Below are 25,057 nucleotides of genomic sequence, written 5' to 3'. Positions count from 1 at the left end.
AATATAGGTGTAAGATTATACTTCAGATAATGTATGTATGTTAATTATTATAAATCAGGAAGGTGTTTACTAAACTTAATAGTTGAAGCATTGATACAAAATATACATACACATACACACATACATACACACACACACACACATATTAAAAAACTTTTATTACATCACAAACAGACATAAAAAACAAACAAAAACCTATATGCGGGAAGGTGCTTTCCATACAATCATATCCAATATATAGTCTGACTACATAAACCATATTGCCCTACTAAGATATTTAAACCATATTATATATACACACACACATATTAAAAACTTTTCTTACATCACAAACAGACATAAAAAACAAACAAAAACCTATATGCGGGAAGGTGTTTTCCATACAATCATATCCAATATATAGTCTGACTACATAAACCATATTGCCCTACTAAGATATTTAAACCATATTATATACTGTATACACACACACATATTAAAAACTTTTATTACATCACAAACAGACATACAAAATAAACAAAAACATATATGCGGGAAGGTGTTTTCCATACAATCATATCCAATATATAGTCTGACTACATAAACCATATTGCCCTATTAAGATATTTAAACCATATTATATTCTCTGTTTTAGAATATAATATGGTTTAAATATCTTGGTAGGTAAATATGGTTTATGTAGTCAGACTACATATTGGATACAGTGGTGCCTCGCATTGCGACGTTAATTCGTTCCAGCGAAATCGCTGCAAAACGAAAACGTCGCTATGCGATATTAAAAAGCCCATAGAAATGCATTAAAACGCGATTAATGCGTTCCTATGGGCTTAAAACGCACCGTTCAGCGAAGGTCCTCCATAGCGCGGCCATTTTTGGTGGCTGTAGAGCGAGGAATCCATCCCAGAAAACAGCGGGCGGCCATTTTGTTTACTCAGCGGCCATTTTGATACTGCCAATCAGCTGTTAAAAAAATCACCGCTTTGCGATGATCGGTGCCCGAAGCAGGGAACCGATCAGCGCAAAGTGAAATTCCCCCATAGGGAACATCACAAAGCAATCTCTTTTGCAACTGCAAAAAATGTGTTGCAAAGTGATTTCATCGCTAATCAGAGCGATTGCTATGCGAGGCACCACTGTATGATTGTATGGAAAACACCCCCGCACATATATATATGTTTTTGTTTGTTTTGTGTGTCTGTTTGTGATGTCATAAAAGTTATTTTTTTAAAAAAAAAAAAAGTTAGATCCTGCCTTTCAGACTGTCCCCTCCTATCAGACCTGCCCTCTGGAACGATGGAAAGATTGATAAAAGCCATTGCCGAGATGCCCTCCTCTGCAGCTCCAAAGACTCCGAAGACAACTTTCCAAACAAATTGCTGTTGATTGTGAAAAATTGCCTCTTACCTCTTTCAGCATCTCTTCGGTCAACAGAGGGACCAGCAGCTTCGTCTTGCTCTCTCCAGCTGTTCGGAGGAGATCTTGGGCAGCCACATCAGCATCTTCCAGGCCCTGCAGCTGGATGCTAACCTGATGCTGAAGCTCTGAAAGGGAGAACATGGGATCGGTGGTTACCAATAAGAGAGTTGTAAGCCGCCCAGAGACCTCTGGGTAATGTGGGCGGCATATAAATAAATAAATAAATAAATAAATAAATAAATAAATAAATAAATAAATAAATAAATAAATAAATAAATAAATAAATAAATAAATAAATAAATAAATAAATAAATAAGAGGCGCAAGGAACAGAGTCTGGCAAATCTGTCCTAAGATGGTGGGCTTGGAAGGGCTGATGAGACCATCCAATCCAACCCCCTGCTGGACCTGGAAGCCAAGCCCTGGGAGGATAGACTGAAAGAACCCCCTCCCTCCCGCCCTCCTTCCGCCCCCCCACCTACCTTTTTTTAAGTGGCCCTCCATATTGGACCACTTTGGCCCCAGAGGGGCCCTGGCTGCCAGATGGATAGGATATATCAATAATTAAACTAATAATAATAATGATAATGATATTGATAATAATAATGATGATAATAATGATGATAATAATATTGATAATAATAATAATCAGAATAATAGTAATCAGAATAATAATAATCAGAATAATAATAATAATCAGAATAATGATAATAATAAGAATGATAAGAATAACAATAATTTGAGTGAACTAAGCAAAAAAAAATGGTTCTTTGCTCAGGACCGCATTCACTCTGAGGGAAAATTTTGAGGGGGGGACAGAGGGCTTGTCTTTCCTCTATGACATGTCTTGATGACCCGAGCTGGCCAAGGGGGGCAAGGCTGCTGGCCTGCAGGCTGCTTTCATCATCCTTAAAACCATTATGATCTGGCCTGTTTACTGCCCCCTGTTTACCACAACATCCCATCCCAGGAAGCCCTCTGGGACGCGTGAGGAAGCCCCAAGCGGCTTTTGCCTCTCAGGGAACCAGACCCGGGAGGCCAAGTCGGCTTCCATCGTTCCAGGATGTCCTCTCAGCAGAAGAGGCTGCCCGGCCCTTTCCTGACTTATATGTGGGTGTGAGGTCTGCTCCTGGTCCTCTAAATAAAACCCACGGTGGTCCCAGCCAAGCATTTCTAGTCCTTCTCTAAGGGTGTGACTCCTCTGGAGAGCTGAACAATTCAGCATGGCTGGGGTTTGATTCACAACCCGTCTTGTGTCTCAAACCGCCATCGGTGCTCACACGGGGGATGTGGTTTGGTTCAAGCTTTCACACTCTTCATCCTTCCTGCAACACAAGGAGCCTTCCCGTGCCCAGCTCCATCTCTTCCTCTGGTCCTGCCTCTTGGCTGCTACTCCTTCCTGGGCCTGCCTCTGCCAATTCTTTCCTGGCTGGCAGCCCCGAGGGCTCTCCGACTCCAGGGCGAAGGGGATATGGGGGGGGAGGTGCACCCAAGAACCCAGGAGAAGGTTGCCTCCCTGGGGACGCCCAGGCAGCACAGGGAGAACTCCAACAGATGAGTCCCAGAAATCCCCTAAATGGAGCACAACGCGGATACGTGTGGCCAGAAAAGAGTCCCAGGGCAGGGTGGGGGGTGGGTGCTGGAGGGTGGGGGAAGCGTTGCAAGTGTCCCCCTGATACGGTTCTAGAGGAGCCAGGGAGGGGGTACGTGCCCCAAAGAAACACGCCAGGTCTTGTTTGCAGACAAGTGGGGTAGAACTTCCCAGGTTCAGCCCAGGAACCTGTCCGGGGATCCTCCCCCCCAGTCAAGCCTGAGACAACTACATTTCTGAAAAAGCTTTTTATAGAAAAAGAATATGATGGAAAGGTCCTTCCTCGTTCCAGAATACAAAATATCAAAGGTCTGAACAGTCATGTTGCAAAGCATGCCACGATTCACAACTGAGAAAGAACCCCGATAGAATCACACACACCCCCAATCCGTTACTTCTCTTCCTTGCTCTTAAGTAAGGCGTGCAGGACTGACCTCATCTCTGGGGACATTAACTAGTTTAAACTAAATTGAAACCTGATGTCACCAGAAAAGCATCATCCCTGCCTGGGATACTTGAAAAGAAGGGAAAGGGGGAATAGATGGGTGGCGGGACTGATTTGGGAGTTCACCGTTGTCACGTTCCCGCGTGGCCCCTGGTTGTTCCACCAAGCGAAGGGCTCGCACTATGTGTCATTCAGCTGCCACTGGTTGATGACATCAACACTGTTTATCTTTCAGAACCAAGCAGACATTGTTTATTGTTACAGATGATGACAGTACAAGCAGAGTTGTTAACTCTTAACCAAACTTCCTCCTTCCTCCTCCTCCTCCTCCTCAACCACCACTCTCCCTCACCCAGATTCCAGCATCATCAAAACTCTATTCTCTCCCTCTCTTCCTCCTGCAGAGACTCTGGTGACTCCACCTCTAGAACACTCTCATTGGTCCATGCAGATATATCTCATTAATATTCATTATCTGGGCGGATGCCACTACCATTCATGCTGGTTGCAACGCTTGCCCAGAAAGCTTGGAGGGTCTCATCCGGCCATGGGGACACATGTCTTAGTGACCTGCTGGCTAGAGCAGGGGTCCCCAACCTTTTTCACCCCACGGACCTGCTGGGGAAGGCGAGGCACCCCCGCACCCATCTGCATGTGTGAATAAGTGCATGCGCTCTCTCTCAAGAGCGTGAGCACGCATGTGCGAGCAGCGTGCCACTGTATGCGCCTGCGCAAAGCATGGGGGTGCTCGTGCGCATGCAGAAATGGCGATGCAGCACTCGCACGTGGCACAGGGGCGCTCATGTGCATGTACAGTGCAGTGCTCACATGGGGTGTGGGGGCACTTGTGCACATGCACAAGCAGTGGTGCAGTGCTTGCATGGGGTGCAGGGGCGCTCATGGATATGCGCAAATGCGGTGCATCACTTGCATGGGGCGCAGGGGTCATGCGCCTTTTTCTTGGGCCTACCACCTTTGCAGGTGCATCTGATGGAGACAGAGGAAAAGGTCTTCTCTGTTGCTTGTCCCAGACTTTGGAACTCCCTCCCACTTGAGGCTAGGCAGGCCCCATCTTTGCTGTCCTCCTAGAAGCGAGCCAAGGCCTTTCTCTTCAGTCAAACTTTTCCTCCCTTGCTGGCTGCCCAAGTGGGATTTTGAAACGGATGGTTGTGCCTTTCTGTTATCAGTGTGTTTTTGAGGTGGCTTTTGTTGACCTTGTAGTGTGTGCTGTTTGATCCTTTTTAGCATTCGTATACCTTTTGGTTTTAGTTTTAAATATTATATTTTAATGATGTGAGCCACCTTGGGTCCTTTTGAAGGAGAAAAGCATGGTAAAATATTTTAAAGAAAATAAAATAACAACAGAGGTCTACATGCCAGCTTGAAAAAGGAAAAGTTCCCAGTGACGGGGGGGGGGGGAAGCTACTTTGGGAGCAGAAAAGACAGGAACTAATTGCAAGCAGGGTTTGTATCATGTGGTCAGTCAAAGACTTGACATTCACCTCTTTTAGAAGCAGTGCAAACCAGGTAGCCTAGGTATGGTTCTGTTAATGCATCCTGGCGCTAGCCTTCTTCCCCGTTTTCATTACACTCATTGACAGCTGAACATAACAGAGATATTTTCATATGTACCAGTGTTACCCTGGGGATCTCCCACTGGAGCTTTGGCCACGCGTCGTATTATTTTGTTCCAAAATACAGAGCTGAGTCTTGATCTGTTATCAAGAAAAAAGAGAGAAAAAATTCACAATCTTCAGAACAGGGTGTGATGATCTGAAGGAGAGTGGGATTTGTAGTCAAAGAAAATGTAGACTGTTACGTTCAAAGTGACATGATTTTAAAGTCTCGGAATGTGTTAGGCTGTGAGACTGTTTTTCAGATCCACTGACTGTCCTCTAAAGCCCACCGTGGTCCCAGCCGACCCACAGCTTGATCTTTCTGTGACACAGAGAGACATTGTGCACCTGCTCAGAGGTCTGAAACTGTGGAGGCAAATGAGGCTCAAGAGCTGGCATCAGGCAGTCACTCCTATTTTTCCAGTCATTGGAGCTCCATTGTGCCTTCAAACTAAACTAGCAAAGACAGGCAGACACACAATATTTACTTATTTCATTTATTTAAAATGTTTTCACCGCCCTTTCCTCCTAAAAAAGGAACCAAGGCGCCTTATATCATTGAAACAGAGGATGAAAGCTAAAAACAGGGAAGCTCTCCCGGTTGCATTCCTGCCTGCAAGGCACTCGGGTGTCAACACAGCAAGGGCTGTGGGGAGAGAATGTGGAGCAAGGAGGCCTAGAACTGGGGGGGGGGGGCGATCGGCAGCCATGGATACGGTTGCCATGGTTTCCAGATGACGCTTCAGCCATAACGTCATTTGGCTCCAGGCCCCGCCCACGCCGCCTGCTCTCCCCGCCCGCAACTGTGCCTTCGGAATCGGGCGAGCGCGCTCGACGTCATCGCCGCGCGACGGGAACGCCTGAGGGAGGAGGAGGAGGAGGCGGGCGGAGGGGCGATGAGGGGCTGGTTGTGGAGGCTCGGGCGGGACGGCTGGGGGCGGGCTCACGGGACGGCGGCGGCCGGGGAGCTGCCCAGGAGGCGAGCGGGGCCGCCCTGGAGGGTCCTTTTCTTCGGCACCGACGACTTCTCCCTAGAGACACTCCGCGCCCTCCAGGCCGCTCGGTGTGTCCTGTGGCCCAGGGGTAGAAAGGGGAAGCGGGGGGTGGGGGGTGGGGGTCAGAGGTCAAGCGGAAGTTGGGTTGAAGGGTGGCTGAGCGGGGGGGGGGAGGCAGGGGGAGAAAGCCCCGGGAAGCAGACGCGTGGGCTGGGCGAGGGTCGTGGACAGCAGGCGGGTTCCCATCCATCCCTGTGTGGAACTGAGGGGCTCAGGGGCTGGAGGTTCCCTCGGGTGGTGCAAGGCTTCGTGGGCCGGACCAGGACCCAGCAGGCTTGGCTTCAGATCCCTCCAGGGCCGTTAAAACTCACTGGAGGAGGGGGGAGAGTGGCATTGGTAAAATCCCTCCTTCGGTATCTCCCTTCCCTGGAAAGCCCCTCTAGAGTCGCTCTGCACAGGTTCCAACTTGACAGCCTCAGCAGGGACTTTTCCCGAGACCCTCAGGATCTATTCATTTATTTATCTATCTAATGACTACACTGGCATGAGAAAAACCTCCAAGCGGCTTCTCTCCCTCTCTGTATGTATGACGGAAAACAGTTTTAAAAGCCATCTGAAATAGCAAATGAAAAGCACATCTACAGCAAATGTAGAAATTGTGCAAAGAACTTAATAATTGTATTTTTGAAGGCTTTCACAGCCAGGATCCGATGGTTCTCTTAGGCTTTTCGGGTTGTTTGGCTGTGTTCTTAAGGTTGTTCTTCCTAACATTTCACCAGTGTCTGTGGCCGGTGTCTTCAGAGGACAGGAGTCGGAACTCTTGTTTGCGCTCTGGGCTTAATAATTACTGGACAAAGTATGCGATCAAGTGCACATACTTTGTCCAGTAATGGAGGCTCTTGAAGGACTAAAGGCTTGTAGTGTGTAATTTAACCATATGGCAATAAGTCTGCAGAAAGCCATCATAGATGATTTACAAGATACAGAATAATGGGGATCCAGAGTGTTTGGGAGTAGAAGTATGAATAAAAAGACTAGTTCAGCAGCAGAGCATATCCTTTGTGCACAAATGACAGGCTCACTCCTTGTAATCTCTGGTGACTTCTTTGTGACCAAGACTTTAAGAGATGTGAGGCAAGCTTGAGCAGACTTTTCAGTGCGAGAGCCTCATTCTGTTTCAAAAGCAATCTCAGGGTGTTTTTATTTTGATGGTGGGTGGCGTCAAAGGATCAACCAGCATTTGAACTTACTATATCTTTAACAAAGCCTTAGAGGTTCAATCTTTTTTGGAATTGAGGAAGAAGAACACTGTGCAAAGGTTGGGAAATCACCAAACATTGATCTTACAGGGAAAGGACATAAGGAGAGACAACCAGTTTTAGCCCCAGGAGTTAAGTTTTCCCTCCCCTAGAGTAGACAGTACTGGCTTAGATGAGCAGATATCTGACTTGGTATAAAGCAGTTTTCTTGTGGGGTTTAGATCTTGGTGTGGTAGTAACTTAGCAGTGTCAAATCTTCCATTTGACCTCTTTTTTTAAAACGTCCTGTTGCAGGGAGCCCAGACCGAATGCTCTTGTAGACCATCTGGAGGTGGTGACTGTACAGCCCCAGCTGCCAAAAGGACTGCCTGTCAAGAACTATGCAGAGCAGTCTCAACTCCCTGTCCACTTCTGGCCAGATGTTGCCTCGTGCAAGCACTTTGACATCGGTGTGGTGGCATCATTTGGCCATCTGCTCCATGAGGACCTCATCTTGAAGTTCCCATAGTAAGACTGTGGTCTTGGAGCATGCTCAGTGTGATCTACATAATTCAGAGTATTTGGCTAATATATAAGTGGAAGGTCACTGACCACTGGGGAGGGATGCTGCGTGGGATGAAGTTACTGGTGCCTGAAGTAGAGCCTGCTAGAACTATTCCCTGAAGTATTCAGCTTATTATTAATCTCTCACAAGGTGAACAAAATGGGGGATCTTTATTACTGTGTTAAATCATTTCTATCTTACAATTTCAGTTTTATGTAACAATTTAAAAAAAATTCAGATTGTTTTCTTGTTCCACTTCCCTTATCCTTCAGTTCTCTGCTTCTCTACTGTCTACAGTTTATAAGGTTAATTGTCAGAATGCCAGCCTTGGGGGGGGGGAATTATTTTTAAATCAAATTGATTTAAATCACAATTAAAACATTTTAAAGTGGATTTTTTTTAAAAAAAATACAGTAAATAATAAAAAAATACAGTAAATAATAAAAAAACCCCACAATGTTTTAAATATAAAGCATGATTTAAATTGTGATTTAAGTCAAATGCACCCCCCTGATGGCAACATACATTTGTACATAAAGTGGAAAAGGGACCATAATTGAGCAGTATATATTTGCAACAACTTTACTGAATGTTAAGATGCCTATTTAAAAAGGGGTTGTCCTATCTGGAAAAAAAACCAACTTGGCGGCTGATGATATTAACAACTATCGTCCAGTTGCCAATATCCCCTTTATTGGCAAGCTGGTAGACAGAGTGGTGGCCAACCAGCTTCATGCTCTCCTGGAGGAGACTGGTGCCCTTGATCCATTCCAGTCTGTGTTCAGGCCGCATCGTGGCACGGAGACAGCATTGGTCACCCTGCAAGATGACCTCTTGAGGGAGGCCAATGGGGCAAAGTGTCCTTGCTGGTTCTCCTCGACCTCTCAGTGGCCTTTGATACCACTGATACCACCTTTGATACCCCAGGTACCCTCCTGGGGAGGCTCTCGGGGTTGGGGGTTGATGCTCAGGCTTTGGCCTGGCTCAGATCCTTCCTGGAGGACTGTCCTCAGAGAGTTCAGCTTGCGGAGATGTTGTCCGCTCCGTTGGCTCTCCGTTGTGGAGTCCCGCAGGGGTCAGTCATCTCCCCAATGGTCTTTAATATCGATAGGAGGCCGCTGGGGGATGTCATCAGGAGTTTGGAGCTTTGTGTCACCAATACGCAGATGACACCCAGCTCTATCTCCACTTCCATCCTTCTGCAGTGGATGCTGTCCCGTCCCTTGCGTGCTGTCTGGATGCGGTGCCGGGATGGATGAGGGAAAACAGACTGAGACTGAACCCGGAGAAGATGGAAATCCTGTGGGTGGGGGCCTCTGTTCTCTGGGTGCCTCCTTATCTTTTTTTTTGGGGGGGGACACTGTTTCCATGAAAGATGAGGTTCATAGCTTGGGCGTGATTTTGGACCCATCGCTATCAGTGACATCTCAAATAGTGTCTGTGGTCCGGTCATCTTATTTCCACCTAAAGCTGATCACCCAGCTACGTCCTTACCTTGACACCAGGTCCCTCACCATGCTGGTCCATGTGCTGGTAATCTCGAGATTAGACTATTGTAATGTCCTCTATGTGGGGCTGCCCTTGGAACTGCTACAGAGACTGCAATGGGTCCAGAATGCGGTGTTGAGACTTCTGAGTGGGGTTAGAAAATGTCAACATATATCCCCCACCCTGGCCGCCTTACACTGGCTACCTGTTCGCTTCCGTACCAGTTTCAAGGGGACGGTACTAACCTATAAGGCCCTAAATGGTTTGGAAGCTCAATATCTGGCCGAGCGCCTCCTTCCGGTTAGGTCTGTCCATCCTATACGATCATTGCAGGCAGGGCGGCTGAGAGGCCTGACCCCGAGAGAGGCCTGGAAAACAACCACCGGAAATCTGGCCTTTTTAACGGAACCTTCGCAACTATGGAACTCTCTTCTGCCCGCAGTCCGCCTTCCCCCTTCGCTGGGCACATTCAGAAAGCTATTAAACACCTCATTATTTAAACAGGCCTTCCCTGAACTAACTATACTGTGATACAGTAGTGTGCAATAATATAACTTCTATCATACTGCCATGTTCCATGTTTTTATTTTTCTCTACATTTAATTGTGTTTATTGTATTATAATTTTGTATTGTATATTAATGCTGCTATTTGCTATTTTGTTACTCTGCTGTTTTTTGTTATTCGTTGTCAACTGCCCAGAGTGGCCTTGGCTGCCAGATGGGTGGTATACAAATCAAATAAATAAATAAATTGGTCACTAAGTGCTTATGCATATTATAGAATTAGTATTCTCTTCTGATTTCCAAATTTCTTCTAAATTTCTGATTCAGTGGCGTATTGAATGTCCATCCCAGCTGTCTTCCGAGATGGCGTGGTCCCGCACCAATCATCCACACAGTACTCCATGGAGATACAGTTACTGGGGTGACAATAATGCAGATTAGGCCAAAGAGGTATAAATGCTATTTTATCTAATGGAATAACATGTCAAAACCTATTTTTTGTCAACTCTGAAAATTTTGTGGGTGCTGAGTGATCTTCCCATCTGTTAAAACTACATTGTGCCATTACAAATGCTTTTCTCTTTTTTATGTATTCAAAGGTTAGGATTATGCAGCTTGATTCTATATTTTTGTGCTGTCTGGAGCTTATTAAAAAAGACAATGGCTACTTAATAATAAGTACTAAGAACTTAGTTTGTTTTTGTCAGTGTTTTTGGAGCCAAAGTGACAGAATAAGGAGAGCCCCAAGAATGCAAAACATTTTTCAGAAATGACAAGTGGAAGCAGGGTCAAAAAGAACTTGTTTAGGAGGTATATCCTACAGTGGGCATTGAATTAAGACTAGGGGTGGGAGAATGAGAGGAGAGGTTCGAATGGCATTGGTCGTCTGGAACCTAAAGCAAAACTTTCACACTACAAAAATGTTGTAGCAGGTTTCATGTGACCTCTTAAAACCATTGAGCAGTATGTTTTATGTAGAGATGTAGAAGTATGTAGAGATGTTCAGCCAAAACTGCCTTAGTTCATGTTTGTGCTGGTATCTCTGTACTGCAGTTTTTAAATAGATTATTTATTTATTTATTTAACTGATATGCCACCCACTCTAACCAAAGTAGAGTAGTATATCTACTATCTAGATTTTATAGAATAGTGGCACTTAAAGCAGCTCTGACTGAGGGCGACCTTGTAAGATCAAACACTGAAGGCTTGTTTCTTGCAGGGATGTGTATCAATAATTTTCTGACAGCTTCTTGTCCTCCCATTGATTTACAAACTCTCATGAGCTCTTACTCTTTGTTTAAAAACCATAACTCCAAGTTAAAAGTAAAAACGTAATGCTATGTGTTATGTCCATAGGTTTGATGTAGGTCCCATAATTAAACAGGAAACCATTCCAGTTCCACCCAACTGCACGGCAAAAGAATTGGAGTCAGTGTTATCCAAACTGGGTGCAGACATGGTAAGTTAACATGGCCCTTCTTCAAAGTGGGTTTTGCAACAAGAAATGGTAGTGAAGGTTTTATGTATCAGTGAACCAAACAAGAAGAACTTCATCATCCGATGGATGAAGCATTAATTTTTAGACAGATGAAACAATAAAAATGGAGAAACATGCTTCCCTGGTTTAGAAATTTGAATAAATATGATCACATTCGTTGGAGTCTATCTTTTGTAATATATGCTTTGGATTTTGTTTTCTCAGCTCATTGCTGTTCTAGAACACTTAGCCGAAAGTTTAAGGAACAAGAGAGAGCAGCCAAAGGAAGGAACAACAGCTGGTATGTTTGGAGTATTTCTTGAATGAAGTCAGTATTGCCTAATACAAGGGTCCCCAAGACCCGGGCCACAGGCCAGTCCCAGTCCGTGGCCTTGGAAGGACTGGGCCACTGGGACAGATGAGTGGCGAGCAGGAGGTGAGCGGTGAGCGAAGCTCCGCCTCCTGTCAGCGTGCTCCTATCAGGTTCTGAGCTGCTGCTGATCTAACAGGAGGTGGAGCTTCGCTCCCCTCCTGTTGCTGCAAGATCTGCTGGGCCTGTGGCATTAGAGTCTAATGTAGAAGTCTGCACTCCTATTAGATTTTAAGCTGCTGCTGATCTAACAGGAGGTGGAGCTTCAATTGCATTTCACCTCCTGCTCACCACTCATCTTGTCCTGGTATAATACATGTAATGGGCTTGATTCAAAGCTGTTTTCCAGCAACCTACTGCATAACAAATACCCTCCCCCAGACCTTGGGAGAATGGTCTTCAACTAAACCTGTCCCTGGTGTCAGAAAGGCTGGAAATCACTGGTGTAATAGACTGGTTCAATTCCCTTCTTAATTTACTATTATTTTATTAGTTAGGGTTCTTCTACAAGGTGTTTGAAATAAGTCAATTAGTTTTTCACCAGGAATCTTTTCTCTCCCCCCCCCCCCATTTAGGAAAGTTAGGAGCAGCAGCTGATTCTTCTAATGAATCACCGTAGAGCATCAGGATTTCTGGGTGGGTGGCAGTGGTGGGATTCAGCAGGCCAACAAACGCTTCTGCAGAACCAATAATACATTAGCTACCGGTTCTGTAGAACTAGCGCGAACCTGCTGAATCCCACCATTGGTGGGTTGGGAGCCCAAGAGGTGAGTATGGTGGCATTCTTTTAAGATGAGGAAGGATTATGACATTACCGTACACTGTAGTAAATTAATACTAGTGATGCAATTATCTGAATGGTGGCTTTATTTAGAAGAGATGTCCAAATATTTAAAGAGCTAAGGTGTAAAATGAGGTCTGTTGACTCCTGCATTTGCTTTTATCTTAAAGCTCCTAAAGTTACTGCTGCTATGAGCTGCATTCAATGGGAAGAGCAGGCCCCTGAGCAAATACTAAGGATGCACTGTTCCTTGGGAACATTGGTAAGAACAGTCTTGCAAATCGGTTTACAAAAATTACTCACTTCCAACATTTACTTTGCTGTGCCTTCAAAAGAACACAGAGTAACATTCCGCCTAGAGTGGTCCATCGGTTCAGATAGGTGGGGTATAAATCAAATAAATAATAATAATAATAATAACATTCAAGAAAAGCAACAAAAATTACTACTATAGTAGCATAGTTGAAGCTTCTGGTCCACCCTCAAATAGAAAGTGACCAAAAACCAAACATAAATTGTGTGCCTTTTCCCCAACATAACTTTGTAGAGCTTGGCAGGTGAAATATGTGTTATTTTTGTTAGCCTTAGATTTCGCTTCATGTATTAAACATTCCAGTGACACACTCCTCTTTCTTGGTGCTGATACATTTAATTGCAGGCCAGAGAAGCTGGTGGTGGATAAAGCCAGTTATTGAGTAGAGTGCTATGTGAAGTATTGGTGGTTTTGCGGCCCTAGACTAACAAGACTGCTCTGCTCCTATGCCTGGAGACCTCCTCCAGGCTGAGCGGACATCCTGTTGATTTTACACATGCCATGCCTCTGCTGAAACACCATCAGGGGAAAGGAGGAATTGGTTCTTTTCTCTACTGGTAACTGAGCATGGCACCTTCCCAGAGGAGGCAGGCTTGGTCTGTCAAGAGTACATGCTTTGCATGCAGTTGTCCCACGTTAAGTCCTTGGTAGGCCTGGGGAACTGAATGTCTGAACTCCCTAGAGAACCATTTCCAGTCATTGCAACTCTGGGCCAGGTGGAGTCGTGGTCTGGCTCAATGTAAGACAGTTCCTTAGAATTCCTGTAAAGCAGCAAGTACTGTAACTCTGAATTTCTCCCATATAAGTCAGGCAAAAAACAAAAGAGAAATAAAAAGTAAGAAAACTCTTGTGGCACCTTAAAGACTAACTGCTATATTTCAGTGTAAGCTTTCATGGACAACACCACTTCCTGAGACACAAGATGCCTCGTGTTAATATATGCTGTGCCTAGATATTTTATTGTGCTGTATCTTTTCAGATGCCCCTGCGAACACTGTGGATGGGCAGTGTGGTAAAGCTCCTGGATCTTGCAGAAGTGGAGACATTGCCTGATTTTATTGGTTCGTAAATGAATCATTTAATATTCCCATTTGTAAAACGCTGGGGAATAAAGGTTAAATGACACTGCAGGGCATTCTATGAAGTAGAGCTTATATTTCTTTTGTTGCCCATAATTTGTTTCCTGCAAGTGTTTTTACTACTGTTTCGGTATCCAGCTTGGCTGTATGTCCCCTTCTGAAAGTACTGCTTTGGATCTATAAAGCCTTTAGTAACCCAAAGCTAAGCCACTCCACTTACATAGGAAAGTGGTAGTTGTGCTATAGTGCATCGTGACATCTAAGGTCAGCGAAAAGCACCGTGCATGTATTGATCCCAGAAAAAAATTTGGAGAGTATGAGGTGTGTTAAGATTTATTAGCTGATCCAGCTGAGTTACAAAAGTCTCTACTTGAGCCTTACAAAGGCCAGAGTTTAAGGAGCACTGGGAAGCACGTTTAAGATCTGTTACTTTGATGAGGTTATAGAAGGAGGTTGAACCATTGAGAGTGTCCTAACCTATGGCATTCTGGCATGGTTTGGGAGTAGCTCTGTAGCAGACAAAAAAGCTCTACAGAGAACCATTAAAATTGCCCAGAATATCATCGGGCTCCAGCTACCAACCCTGGATGACATCTTCACATCCCGCTGTCTAAGGAAGTCACACAGCCTCCTGAGAGACTCTTCCCATCCTGCTTATAAGTTTTTTGAACTGTTGCCGTCTGGCAGAAAATATAGAACAATTAAGACTCGGACCACACGTTTTCTCAATAGTTTTTATCCCAGAGCTATAATTGCAATTAATAATGAGCTTAAAGACCATCAGTAGTGAATAATTAGTTGGACTGTGTTACTTGGCCTGCGGTGTAGATGTTTGTATTTTTAGTGGGGGATTTTTTAGTGGGTGGGGAGTGTTTGGGGAATTTTGTGTGTGTGCATGTGTCTGGTCTCTGGGTGTCTGTGAATTTCATTGTATGGGTATACTGTGTATATACTTACAATGACAATATATTATTATTATAATAACTTAATAATCACTTGTTGTGGGAAAGCAATGAGTAGAACACGTGTTTTCCGTCCAGATAGGTTAAGACCTGAAAATGAGATTCTCCCAGGATCAGTGTTCTACGATAAGAAGTCAGAAGCATTAGTGATCTACTGCAAGGTATGTTCCTAAGTGTGGTATTCCATTCTTTAAAAAACCCCTTTCCCTGTTGCGGCAGTGGTCCAGTCCCAATTTGTTAAACTGAAGGAATGGTTTCAAATGTAGCTTTATGCTCTACTTGCTTGCTCATGTCGTCTTTACCCTGGCTTCAAAATGCACACTATGGTGGATGCTAATGCCTTTCTGGAACCTCTGCCTTCTCCTTCTCCCAGACAAAGTTCGGGGGTTTCATCAGGCCCTGCCCCCCCATGTTCTCCAAGCTGACTCCTGTAGCCAAAGAAAGATGGCATTACAAAGCCTTGAAAGCCGAGAGGAACAGCATGCTTAGCCTCTAGCTGTGGGCAGTGACCCTGTAGACTTGCAGGAAGTGCTCTGGCCTTTCCCAGTCTCACTTTGCCTATTTCCCTTTTCTAGGAAGGCTGGGTTGGAGCAAAGACCGTGATCCTTAAGAAGAAGCTGACAGCTGTTGAATTCTACAATGGGTATTTGCATCCCTGGTTTCAGCAGAATTCCAAAATGCCTCTCAGAGAGTGCAGGTTTCAGACACTCCAGATGGCCAGAACAAAAAACAGTTCCAAAAGCAGAGTGTTGCATCCACACAACGCACAGCAGCAATTGACTTGAATTACTGTCCGGAAGAATCCGGTGATGATTCCAAATGACATGGCTGGAAGCCCCTCAGCATTGTTTCAAATCCGTCCTTAAGTGAAGGGTTCCTTTTGAACACTTGAACGGATTTTTCAGTGCAGCCAGAAGGATTTCCTGGAATCCATATCCTCTGTTATGAGCATGTTCTGAGGTTCTTTTCTAAAGTACAGCTTTGTGATCCAAAAGAACAATGCAGAATTTAGTAACAGCCATTTTGAAAAATGCTGGAAGAGAACAATGTCCAACTTTCTATATTGGACAACATAAATACTCATTGAATAAAATTGCTGGTGTATCATCTAGAAATGGAAAGCTTCAGCTAGCCGGGATATGGACTGTAATTTTTAATCGATCCCTGACACTATGCGCAGTTCCCGTCTGTCTCAAGGCTTCCGTCATCGTTCCACTACCTAAAAAGTTGCCTACAAACAGTGCGAATGACTACAGGCCGGTGGCACTAACTTCAATCTTAATGAAGTGCTTTGAGCAGTTAGTTCGGAAATATATTATCTCCTGCCTTCCTGATCCCTTTGATGGGCTTCAGTTTGCTTATAAAGAAAATAGATCAACCGAGGATGCGATCAATACTGTGCTTTATATGGCTTTATCCCACTTGGAAACACAAGGGAATTATGTAAGAATGCTGTTCGCAGACTTTAGCTCTGCTTTTAACACCATTATACCCCACAGATTAATAGACAAACTTAAAGATCTTGATTTTCCAGATTCTATCTGTCTGTGGATTTTGGATTTTTTAACAAATCGTCCACAAAGGGTTAAACTGAATGACTACATCTCTACTGACAAGATACTCAGCACTGGCACTCCACAAGGCTGTGTCCTTAGTCCACTACTGTTCTCCATTTATTCATCGGATTGCACCAATAACCATCCCAGTAATAGGATTATCAAATTTGCAGACGATACTACACTAGTAGGACTTATCTCTGGGGATGATGAGTCTGCGTATCGGGACGAGGTATTACAGCTATCCCGCTGGTGCAAAAAACCCAATCTTTTATTTAACATCCAAAAAACCAAGGAATTCATAGTGGACTATAGGAAAAAAAGAGCATTCAGCCACTGTATATAGATGGAGTTTGTGTGGAACAGGTGGTTGAATGTAAGTTTCTTGGGACTATCATAACAAATGACCTGACTTGGAGTGCAAACACCGCTGCGTTAATCAGGAAGGCACAACAACGGTTGTATTTTCTAAGGATTCTTAGAAAGCAACAATTGACTGAGAGTTTGTTAATCACCTTCTATCGGAGTTTGATTGAGAGCATATTATCCTACTGTCTCTGTGTATGGTTCACGAGCTGCACAGTGGCAGAGAAAAAGGCAATTCAAAGGGTGATTAAGACGGCCCAAAACATCATTGGCTGTTCACTCCCCTCTTTGGAAGAATTGTATAAGAACAGATGTAAGAGGAAGATATCTAACATACTGAAAGACTCCTCTCATCCGGGACATCAGCTCTTTAAATTATTACCATCAGGAAGGAGATTCAGGGTATTGAAAGCAAGGACAAGCAGATTCAAGAACAATTTTTACCCAAGTGCAGTATTGAGTTTAAATGCGGGGCCATAGGTTTTTGGTGGAATTTTAATTGCTGAGAGAAAACGGGGTATCTATATTTGGATGGTGAAAGTTGTGTATATTTTAACTTTTTTTTTGTAGTGTTGTCCAGTTTTACCTTGGGGAAGAGCACCTCATTTCATTGCACCCACTTGTGAGCGCAATGACAAATAAATTTCTTATGTCTTATGTCTTATGTCTTTCTGTGGTGTATACTGTAGATGTGCCAGTCCTTAACATTTGTCACACTCTTGAATTGCCAAGCAGACTAAGGCCCTAGTCACACGAGGGAAAAGTTTTCCAGTTCTTCCATTACTTTCCATACCTCTGTTGTGCTGTGGTTTGTATCCCAGGACTACTGTCCCAAGAACTTTTATCAGTACCAGTTAATTTCCTCCTGTTTTATTTTATGCCCTGCCATCTTAGAGGGAGACTTGTTTCTGCTATAATGATTTATCAATGAATTATGTTTATTGATATAAAAATAATTTATTTTTATTGACTCGCACTCGGGCATGAAACTGAGCCTTGATTGCCTGCCTTCCATCTCAAGCAGAGGAGGGGCTTATAGCTCCCCTGCTACAACAGCTGGACTGGCGACGTGCCTGTTCCCAGGCCCAATTCAAAGTGCTGGTGATGACCTACAGTCGGAAGCCCTTTACCGTCTGGGTTCAGGCTCCCCGGTGGACCGTCTCTCTCCTGATGACCCTTCACAGATCCTACCTTGTTGTTGTTGTTGTTGTTCTGCCTCTCTCCTGATCAGGAGACACAAGGCAGCTCACCATGTTAGAAAAGTAGATTTAAAAACGTTTAATGCAAATTAAAAAGCAATTAAACTTTCTGTTCATAAAAATACAGTTGAGTCATTCAAAGTGAGCAAATATGAAAAATGATCAGAACTTTTAAAAGGCATTGGGGACTTAAATGTGATGGTTAGAAGTTTGCCCTTCTCTTGGCCCCACTTGGCATCCCAGGAGTCTTTGACAGGGACGTAGAGAGAGGGGCTTCCCTCCGGTTGCGAGATGCCCTCCCTTGGCACAGAGGTGGGCCACCTCCCTTTTCTCCTTTCAGCAACACTGAAAGACCTGCCTCCTTAGGTAGGCTTTTAATATCTAGGATTGAGTGGATGCTCCAGGACGCTGGACATATGTTTGTTTTAAGTGGGGTTTGAAAGTTTAAAAATGCCTTTTGTTATTACATAATGAACGGATTGCTTTTTAATTATTCTTGTATACTTCACTTTTTAAAACTTTGTCATCCATGGTGTATTTCGGCTGACCAGGTGTTTTAATCCTTACGGGGCCCTCACCAGGAGAAGGTTGACCAAGAAATGGGACGAAGCAAGCAATCCGTCGAGGACTCTCCAAAAAGGAACCTCTCCTCTCCGGCAGCAGCTTAAGCGATGTGGCAGAGGAGGCCAAAGGAAAGGAGCGCCCTCTTCTCCTTCGGGCCTTGTACCCATCTGCCCTTGGCTTCAGTCTTGCCCATCTCGGGCACAGAGCCCCCAACCAATTCTAGAGGAAGCGTTCAGCCTTGGAGGAGAATTCTCTCCTCGAACGGAAGGCAACCTTCTTCAATCTGGCCCCCCTCTCACAATCTCTGACCCCCAGACATGCTGGCTGAGGCCTGGGAGAGTTGTAATCCCGGATGCCCAGAAGGCCTTGGCTTGGCAAAGCTTGTTCTCCAAGAGCCTTTTGATTTCATCCCCGGGTCTGAATTCAGCCAGGGCTCTTTCAGATCAGCAAACTCTACGTATTTAATCCCCAAGGTGGTGGAATTCAGTAACCAACGCAGGACAGAATCCCTCTTTCACACAAAGCTAACAAAAAACAAGACTGCATTCAAATTTGTGAAAACTTCTATATCACATTTTAATAAAGAAGAATCCAAAGTTTAGCCGTTTTACAAGGTGGGAAACTTGAATACATTCTCTATAATAACGTACACATTGACATGAAAAATGATACGGACGTCTTAATCTTATCCTTCTTGACGGGTAGTTTATTGTTTCAGAGAGATACTGTATGTTGAGGCTCCACCCTGTAGATCTCTTGTTGTGCAAAACGAGGACTGCTCGTGAGACGTCTTCTTCTTCTTCTCCACTGAGGACAGAGGGTACTTTTTTTTTCATCTTCAAGCTGTGTTTAGAGGCTTTAAGCTGGAGGTCTCTTGCTAGGAGTTACAGGCTCTTGTGGGATGTCTTCTTCATCCCTGTCGTGCAGAGGGTTTTCTGGTTTGGGGTTTCCTGGCTGCAATTTGTAACCTCACCCAAAAAGATTTCCTTTGGTCTTCCAGAAACTTTTCAGGTGTTTACAATCCCTTTGATCAGTTGTCCATCATATTCTGGTTCTGCTTAACTCCCAACCCCATCCGTTAACATCTGAACAGAAAACAACAAAGATTTGGTGAAGAGTCGGCAATTTTTTTTTTGTTAGGCTTTTAGGTCCAACCTATCACCTCTTCCTCAGATCCTTTTCAAAGTAGACCCAAAGGGTTTTGTGAAGTCTGCAGATTTGTCCACCGCTGGACCTTTGGATTGATTTCTAAGGCACCCATAGAAGCCAATGCATGATGGAACTAATGCTTTCAGGAAAGCTTTGTCAAATACGCAGCCCTACTTCTGGGCAGAAAAGGGAGCGATTTCATGTCAGCTCTCAGGTCTCTTTTCCTGTAGAGAAATCAATATTTCCAGGAGAAAAGTACAAAGGCACTCGGAGGGGGACTAATCTGGTCTACCTTGGGATCATAAGAGAAAAGCTCCTGGCGAAACCACCCTTTCCACTTTTCTTTTTCATTGATAGGATTATTAGTCTTTTCTTCTTTATAAAGTTTACAAATGGATCAGATTTCTAAATCTTGAGTGACATGGTTGTTGTGGGTTTTGCGGGCTCTCTGGACATGTTCTGAAGGTTGTTATTCCTGACCTTTCGCCAGTCTCTGTGGCCGGCATCTTCAGAGGACTGGAGTAGGAACTCTGTCATTGCTCAAAAGAGCATGGGAAGTGGGGGGGGGAGGAAAGGGGGAGGAAAGGAGTTTAGATAAGGATTCGAAAGGAAAGGGGGAGGAAAGGAGTTTAGATAGGGGTGGAAAAAGGAAAGGGGGAGGAAAGGAGTTTAGATTAGGGATGGGAAAGGAAAGGGGGGGAAAGGAGATTAGATTAGGGATGGGAAAGGAAAGGGGGGAAAGGGGATTAGATTAGGGATGGGAAAGGAAAGGGGGAGGAAAGGAGATTAGTTAGGGATGGGAAAGGAAAGAGGGAGGAAAGGAGATTAGATAGGGATGGGAAAGGAAAGGAAAGGGGGAGGAAAGGAGATTAGTTAGGGAAGGGAAAGGAAAGGAAATGAAAGGGGGAGGAAAGGAGATTAGTTAGGGATGGGAAAGGAAAGAGGGAGGAAAGGAGATTAGATAGGGATGGGAAAGGAAAGGGGGGGAAAGGAGATTAGATTAGGGATGGGAAAGGAAAGGGGGAGGAAAGGAGATTAGTTAGGGAAGGGAAAGGAAAGGAAAGGGGGAGGAAAGGAGATTAGTTAGGGAAGGGAAAGGAAAGGAAAGGGGGAGGAAAGGAGATTAGTTAGGGATGGGAAAGGAAAGAGGGAGGAAAGGAGATTAGATAGGGATGGGAAAGGAAAGGGGGGGGGAAAGGAGATTAGATTAGGGATGGGAAAGGAAAGGGGGGGAAAGGAGATTAGATTAGGGATGGGAAAGGAAAGGGGGAGGAAAGGAGATTAGTTAGGGAAGGGAAAGGAAAGGAAAGGGGAGGAAAGGAGATTAGTTAGGGAAGGGAAAAGAAAGAGGGAGGAAAGGAGATTAGTTAGGGAAGGGAAAGGAAAGGAAAGAGGGAGGAAAGGAGATTAGTTAGGGAAGGGAAAGGAAAGAGGGAGGGAAGGAGATTAGTTAGGGAAGGGAAAGGAAAGGAAAGGGGGAGGAAAGGAGATTAGTTAGCGAAGGGAAAGGAAAGAGGGAGGGAAGGAGATTAGTTAGGGAAGGGAAAGGAAAGGAAAGGGGGAGGAAAGGAGATTAGTTAGGGATGGGAAAGGAAAGGGGGAGGAAAGGAGATTAGTTAGGGAAGGGAAAGGAAAGGAAAGGGGAAGGAAAGGAGATTAGTTAGGGAAGGGAAAGGAAAGAGGGAGGGAAGGAGATTAGTTAGGGATGGGAAAGGAAAGGGGGAGGAAAGGAGATTAGTTAGGGATTGGAAAGGAAAGAGGGAGGGAAGGAGATTAGTTAGGGAAGGGAAAGGAAAGAGGGAGGGAAGGAGATTAGTTAGGGAAGGGAAAGGAAAGGAAAGGGGGAGGAAAGGAGATTAGTTAGGGAAGGGAAAGGAAAGGAAAGGGGGATAAAGGAGATTAGTTAGGGAAGGGAAAAGAAAGAGGGAGGAAAGGAGATTAGTTAGGGAAGGGAAAGGAAAGGAAAGGGGGAGGAAAGGAGATTAGATAGGGATGGGAAAGGAAAGAGGGAGGGAAGGAGATTAGTTAGGGAAGGGAAAGGAAAGGAAAGGGGGAGGAAAGGAGATTAGTTAGGGATGGGAAAGGAAAGAGGGAGGAAAGGAGATTAGTTAGGGAAGGGAAAGGAAAGGAAAGAGGGAGGAAAGGAGATTAGTTAGGGAAGGGAAAGGAAAGAGGGAGGGAAGGAGATTAGTTAGGGAAGGGAAAGGAAAGGAAAGGGGGAGGAAAGGAGATTAGTTAGGGAAGGGAAAGGAAAGAGGGAGGGAAGGAGATTAGTTAGGGAAGGGAAAGGAAAGGAAAGGGGGAGGAAAGGAGATTAGTTAGGGATGGGAAAGGAAAGGGGGAGGAAAGGAGATTAGTTAGGGAAGGGAAAGGAAAGAGGGAGGGAAGGAGATTAGTTAGGGAAGGGAAAGGAAAGGAAAGGGGGAGGAAAGGAGATTAGTTAGGGATGGGAAAGGAAAGAGGGAGGAAAGGAGATTAGATAGGGATGGGAAAGGAAAGGGGGGGAAAGGAGATTAGATTAGGGATGGGAAAGGAAAGGGGGGGAAAGGAGATTAGATTAGGGATGGGAAAGGAAAGGGGGAGGAAAGGAGATTAGTTAGGGAAGGGAAAGGAAAGGAAAGGGGGAGGAAAGGAGATTAGTTAGGGAAGGGAAAAGAAAGAGGGAGGAAAGGAGATTAGTTAGGGAAGGGAAAGGAAAGGAAAGAGGGAGGAAAGGAGATTAGTTAGGGAAGGGAAAGGAAAGAGGGAGGGAAGGAGATTAGTTAGGGAAGGGAAAGGAAAGGAAAGGGGGAGGAAAGGAGATTAGTTAGGGATGGGAAAGGAAAGGGGGAGGAAAGGAGATTAGTTAGGGAAGGGAAAGGAAAGGAAAGGGGGAGGAAAGGAGATTAGTTAGGGATTGGAAAGGAAAGAGGGAGGGAAGGAGATTAGTTAGGGATGGGAAAGGAAAGGGGGAGGAAAGGAGATTAGTTAGGGATTGGAAAGGAAAGAGGGAGGGAAGGAGATTAGTTAGGGAAGGGAAAGGAAAGGAAAGGGGGAGGAAAGGAGATTAGTTAGGGAAGGGAAAAGAAAGAGGGAGGAAAGGAGATTAGTTAGGGAAGGGAAAGGAAAGGAAAGGGGGAGGAAAGGAGATTAGTTAGGGATGGGAAAGGAAAGAGGGAGGGAAGGAGATTAGTTAGGGAAGGGAAAGGAAAGGAAAGGGGGAGGAAAGGAGATTAGTTAGGGATGGGAAAGGAAAGGAAAGAGGGAGGAAAGGAGATTAGTTAGGGAAGGGAAAGGAAAGGGGGAGGAAAGCAGATTAGTTAGGGATGGGAAAGGAAAGGAAAGAGGGAGGGAAGGAGATTAGTTAGGGAAGGGAAAGGAAAGGAAAGGGGCAGGAAAGGAGATTAGTTAGGGAAGGGAAAGGAAAGGAAAGGGGGAGGAAAGGAGATTAGTTAGGGAAGGGAAAGGAAAGAGAGAGGGAAGGAGATTAGTTAGGGAAGGGAAAGGAAAGGAAAGGGGGAGGAAAGGAGATTAGTTAGGGAAGGGAAAGGAAAGAGGGAGGGAAGGAGATTAGTTAGGGAAGGGAAAGGAAAGGAAAGGGGGAGGAAAGGAGATTAGTTAGGGAAGGGAAAGGAAGAGGGAGGGAAGTAGATTAGTTAGGGAAGGGAAAGGAAAGGAAAGGGGGAGGAAAGGAGATTAGTTAGGGAAGGGAAAGGAAGAGGGAGGGAAGTAGATTAGTTAGGGAAGGGAAAGGAAAGGAAAGGGGGAGGAAAGGAGATTAGTTAGGGATGGGAAAGGAAAGGGGGAGGAAAGGAGATTAGTTAGGGAAGGGAAAGGAAAGGAAAGAGGGATGGAAGGAGATTAGTTAGGGAAGGGAAAGGAAAGGAAAGGGGGAGGAAAGGAGATTAGTTAGGGAAGGGAAAGGAAGAGGGAGGGAAGTAGATTAGTTAGGGATGGGAAAGGAAAGGGGGAGGAAAGGAGATTAGTTAGGGATGGGAAAGGAAAGGGGGAGGAAAGGAGATTAGTTAGGGAAGGGAAAGGAAAGGAAAGGGGGAGGAAAGGAGATTAGTTAGGGAAGGGAAAGGAAAGAGGGAGGGAAGGAGATTAGTTAGGGATGGGAAAGGAAAGGAAAGGGGGAGGAAAGGAGATTAGTTAGGGATGGGAAAGGAAAGAGGGAGGAAAGGAGATTAGTTAGGGAAGGGAAAGGAAAGGAAAGGGGGAGGAAAGGAGATTAGTTAGGGATGGGAAAGGAAACAGGGAGGAAAGGAGATTAGTTAGGGAAGGGAAAGGAAAGGAAAGGGGGAGGAAAGGAGATTAGTTAGGGAAGGGAAAGGAAAGGAAAGGGGGAGGAAAGGAGATTAGTTAGGGATGGGAAAGGAAAGAGGGAGGAAAGGAGATTAGTTAGGGATGGGAAAGGAAAGGAAAGGGGGAGGAAAGGAGATTAGTTAGGGATTGGAAAGGAAAGAGGGAGGAAAGGAGATTAGTTAGGGATGGGAAAGGAAAGAGGGAGGAAAGGAGATTAGTTAGGGAAGGGAAAGGAAAGGAAAGGGGGAGGAAAGGAGATTAGTTAGGGATGGGAAAGGAAAGGAAAGGGGGAGGAAAGGAGATTAGTTAGGGATGGGAAAGGAAAGAGGGAGGAAAGGAGATTAGTTAGGGATTGGAAAGGAAAGAGGGAGGAAAGGAGATTAGTTAGGGATGGGAAAGGAAAGAGGGAGGAAAGGAGATTAGTTAGGGAAGGGAAAGGAAAGGAAAGGGGGAGGAAAGGAGATTAGTTAGGGATGGGAAAGGAAAGAGGGAGGAAAGGAGATTAGTTAGGGAAGGGAAAGGAAAGGAAAGGGGGAGGAAAGGAGATTAGTTAGGGATGGGAAAGGAAAGAGGGAGGAAAGGAGATTAGTTAGGGATGGGAAAGGAAAGATAGAGTAAAGGAGATTAGTTAGGGATGGGAAAGGAAAGAGGGAGGAAAGGAGATTAGTTAGGGAAGGGAAAGGAAAGGAAAGGGGGAGGAAAGGAGATTAGTTAGGGATTGGAAAGGAAAGAGGGAGGAAAGGAGATTAGTTAGGGATGGGAAAGGAAAGAGGGAGGAAAGGAGATTAGTTAGGGATGGGAAAGGAAAGGAAAGGGGGAGGAAAGGAGATTAGTTAGGGATGGGAAAGGAAAGGAAAGGGGGAGGAAAGGAGATTAGTTAGGGATGGGAAAGGAAAGGAAAGGGGGAGGAAAGGAGATTAGTTAGGGAAGGGAAAGGAAAGGAAAGGGGGAGGAAAGGAGATTAGTTAGGGATGGGAAAGGAAAGAGGGAGGAAAGGAGATTAGTTAGGGATGGGAAAGGAAAGATAGAGTAAAGGAGATTAGTTAGGGATGGGAAAGGAAAGAGGGAGGAAAGGAGATTAGTTAGGGAAGGGAAAGGA

At 44.9% G+C, this 25,057-nt stretch overlaps 1 protein-coding gene across 2 annotated transcripts in view; it reads left to right on the top strand.

Moving 5' to 3' along the window:
• Positions 1-5,931: 5,931 nt before the first annotated feature.
• LOC144584533 (methionyl-tRNA formyltransferase, mitochondrial-like) overlaps positions 5,932-25,057 on the top strand; it is a 78,531-nt gene continuing 59,405 nt past the window's right edge. The window contains exons 1-9 of one of the 2 annotated variants that reach the window (XR_013538843.1): positions 5,932-6,130; positions 7,616-7,828; positions 10,186-10,308; positions 11,215-11,317; positions 11,561-11,636; positions 12,657-12,748; positions 13,779-13,860; positions 14,919-15,001; positions 15,416-15,788. Coding sequence is in view for 1 of the 2 variants with exons in the window: in XM_078380839.1 (XP_078236965.1) it covers positions 5,964-6,130; positions 7,616-7,828; positions 10,186-10,308; positions 11,215-11,317; positions 11,561-11,636; positions 12,657-12,748; positions 13,779-13,860; positions 14,919-15,001; positions 15,416-15,625 (1,149 nt within the window). In the remaining variant the exon portion in view is untranslated. Of the gene's footprint in view, positions 6,131-7,615; positions 7,829-10,185; positions 10,309-11,214; positions 11,318-11,560; positions 11,637-12,656; positions 12,749-13,778; positions 13,861-14,918; positions 15,002-15,415; positions 17,420-25,057 lie in introns of those variants that run through there. The other variant, XM_078380839.1, reaches the window with a different exon arrangement.

Source organism: Pogona vitticeps, chromosome 12 (assembly GCF_051106095.1).
Source record: "Pogona vitticeps strain Pit_001003342236 chromosome 12, PviZW2.1, whole genome shotgun sequence".
In the NCBI taxonomy this organism is placed as follows: Eukaryota; Metazoa; Chordata; class Lepidosauria; order Squamata; family Agamidae; genus Pogona; species Pogona vitticeps.
The sequence above is the reverse complement of the archived record's forward strand: the minus strand, read 5'-3'. Positions and strand labels throughout refer to the sequence as shown.